At 42.9% G+C, this 2500-nt stretch overlaps 1 protein-coding gene across 2 annotated transcripts in view; it reads right to left on the minus strand.

The window, feature by feature from the left end:
- The window catches only part of arid5b (AT-rich interaction domain 5B), a 93321-nt gene that overhangs the window by 32003 nt on the left and 58818 nt on the right, over positions 1–2500 (minus strand). For both annotated transcript variants that reach the window (XM_031561420.2, XM_012839232.3), the window contains one exon: positions 1480–1720. In XM_031561420.2, coding sequence (XP_031417280.1) covers positions 1480–1720 — 241 coding nt within the window. The remainder of the gene's footprint in view (positions 1–1479; positions 1721–2500) is intronic.

Consider the following 2500-nt stretch of genomic DNA (forward strand, 5'->3'; position numbering starts at 1 on the left):
GTCCCAGAGGACTTTTTTGTTCTATTTGTTCTATAGGGTCTATTTTAGTCACAGCTATCAAAATGTTAAAATGGCATTCAGCATTCTCATAAAATATTACACTCAGCAGCTTTAAGTGTTTAACAGTGTGAACAACATTAATTTCATTACTATTGTGCTATTGTAGTAGTAATGTGCTGTTACGGCACAATAACACACAATAACCCTGCTCCCTTAGATTTGTCTAACGCCGACAAATTGACGACGTTCACTCGCCTTCCCTCTAACTGATAAGTGGTATGTCACTATATAAAGCATTCACATTAGCGTAAATATGTGCGTTCTCGAATGCGGTAATTGGCAATCCCACGCCGTCCTTTTTTCCCCCAGCACTCCTTAATGACATCTCTCTGACCTTGTAGTACTGACTAAGGGCTTGTTCAGCCTACACAAGATAAGAGGGCCTCCTTTCCTCTAGGCTCTTTGAATTGCCTGTTACAGAGCGGTGGGTCGATGGGGGCCAGCGATATGATAAGGAGTCTGAGAGCCTTAACGCACAAAATACTTTCCTTTCTAGCTCCCTATCTGCACAGTACACCTCTGAGACATGTATAGTACTGTGTGTGTGTGTGTGTGTGTGTGTGTGTGTGTGCGTGTGTGTGTGTGTGTGTGTGTGTGTGTGTGCGTGCGTGTGTGTGTGTATTTGGAATTTGTGTGTGTATAGTCACAATCTGATTCTGTTCAACAGCGAGTACTTCCAGTATTCATATGGCAAAAGAGAAATAAATAAATACATTCTTTATGCAGTTCCTCTCCGCCTCAAGATAAACAACTTGTCTATTCTCACCACGTGCTTAGACAGAGAAGCATGATCCATTAAATTAGAGCGAGCGAGCTGACGAGGAATAATTGTTTCTTCCCTCTTAAGCCACACTGACCTACTTTGCAACCCTGCAGAAGAGATTAACATTACAACTTTTTTTTTTTCCTTTTAAAAAGGAAAGAATATGCAACGGCTTTCAGCTGTTAACATGGAGCGTCATTTCCTGTGAAATGAGGGACACGGGTAATGGCCTCCTCATCTGGTAAAAGCCTCATGAGTGGTTCCCCATGTTTGTGGGAAGTCTATGTGAATCTCCCCCTCTCCCTAACTGGTATGGCTTTTGAATAGAGCCATCTCCCGCTCACTGCAGCTCCTTTGCCTTTACGTCAATAGGAACATTACTACTAATGTTTTTGTTTTGTTATTTTAACAAAGCTTTGCTAGTTCCTTTGTGGCACTCTCAATACGGCCACAGCTCCCTCCAGAAGTAAAGGACATTTGAGACAATGGCTAAGGGGATGTAAGCGATCAAGTGACAGAAAAAAAAGAGAAACAAAGAAAGATAGAAAAGAATGCAGAAAAGAAAGAGAGACACAAAGAAAGAAAGAGAGAAAGAGAGAAAGAAAAAGACATAAAGGGGAGGGGAAAGGATGTCTAGATGGATGACGGGGACCCACTCTGTTTGAAGCCGAGGTAGGGTATCCTCTCGATGGGTGTCTTCCTCTCTTTCATGTACTTGTAGAGGGAGACGAGGAAGGCCTGCTCCTCGTCTGCCTCGCTGCCCTCGTCCCCGGCGCCAGCCTTCAGCTTCTCCTCCGCTGATGTGGACTTCTTGCAGTTGCCGCCATTGCTGCTGCTGCTGCTGCTGCTGTTCTTGGGCTTGTTGGATGCCGTCACAGCCTTTGTTTCTGCCTTTACCTGAAGTTAGAAAACCACAACCACAGATGCAGTTAGCATCCATGATACGCCATGCTAAGCTAACACCTGACACACCACACCCAAACACCTCGAGGTAAACGTTCTTAACAGGTGTGGAACATCTGAGGTTCATAGAAAGCATGATATGTTTGGCCTCACCTCTACAATGACCTATCTGATTTCACCCTTTAACCCCCCCCCCCTATACTAAATACTTACAGACTTTACCTTAAAAAGACAGTACACAACACTTTCTGAAGCATGTTTTTTATAGGTTGGGATCATCTTGTAATTCATTTTGGAAATGTAAAAAAACGTGGAAATGTAATAAAACAAAATAAAGCTTTCACATCACTAGCACAGCACAGCCCCAACTCTATCACCAGAAGACATCAGTTAGCCAGCTTGTAAACATTTCACTCTGTACTGTTACTAAGATTGTAAGTTTTTGACCACAAGAACCCAGTTAGACAGTTAATCATGGTGCCATTAAACGTCTCATTAAAATACTTTTTGAGGGGAAGATCTGCTTAAACTGAAAATATCACAACAACCATAATATCTTCTGATGTTGAACTCTGTCTGGACCCTGTCTGTGCCCTCTGCTCATCCTGGGTGTGATGCATGCTTCTGGTTTGTATGTTGTTTGTTTGGCGGTTATGAGCCATGATACTCTGTCTCGTCTGTTTGTCTGTATATGTATATGGTTATAGTGCCCATGGGGACTAGTGAAGCATACCATGATTTCTTGATCGTATTTGTAATCCTACACGCCTTACC

This window comes from Clupea harengus, chromosome 23, assembly GCF_900700415.2.
Source record: "Clupea harengus chromosome 23, Ch_v2.0.2, whole genome shotgun sequence".
NCBI classification, from domain to species: Eukaryota; Metazoa; Chordata; class Actinopteri; order Clupeiformes; family Clupeidae; genus Clupea; species Clupea harengus.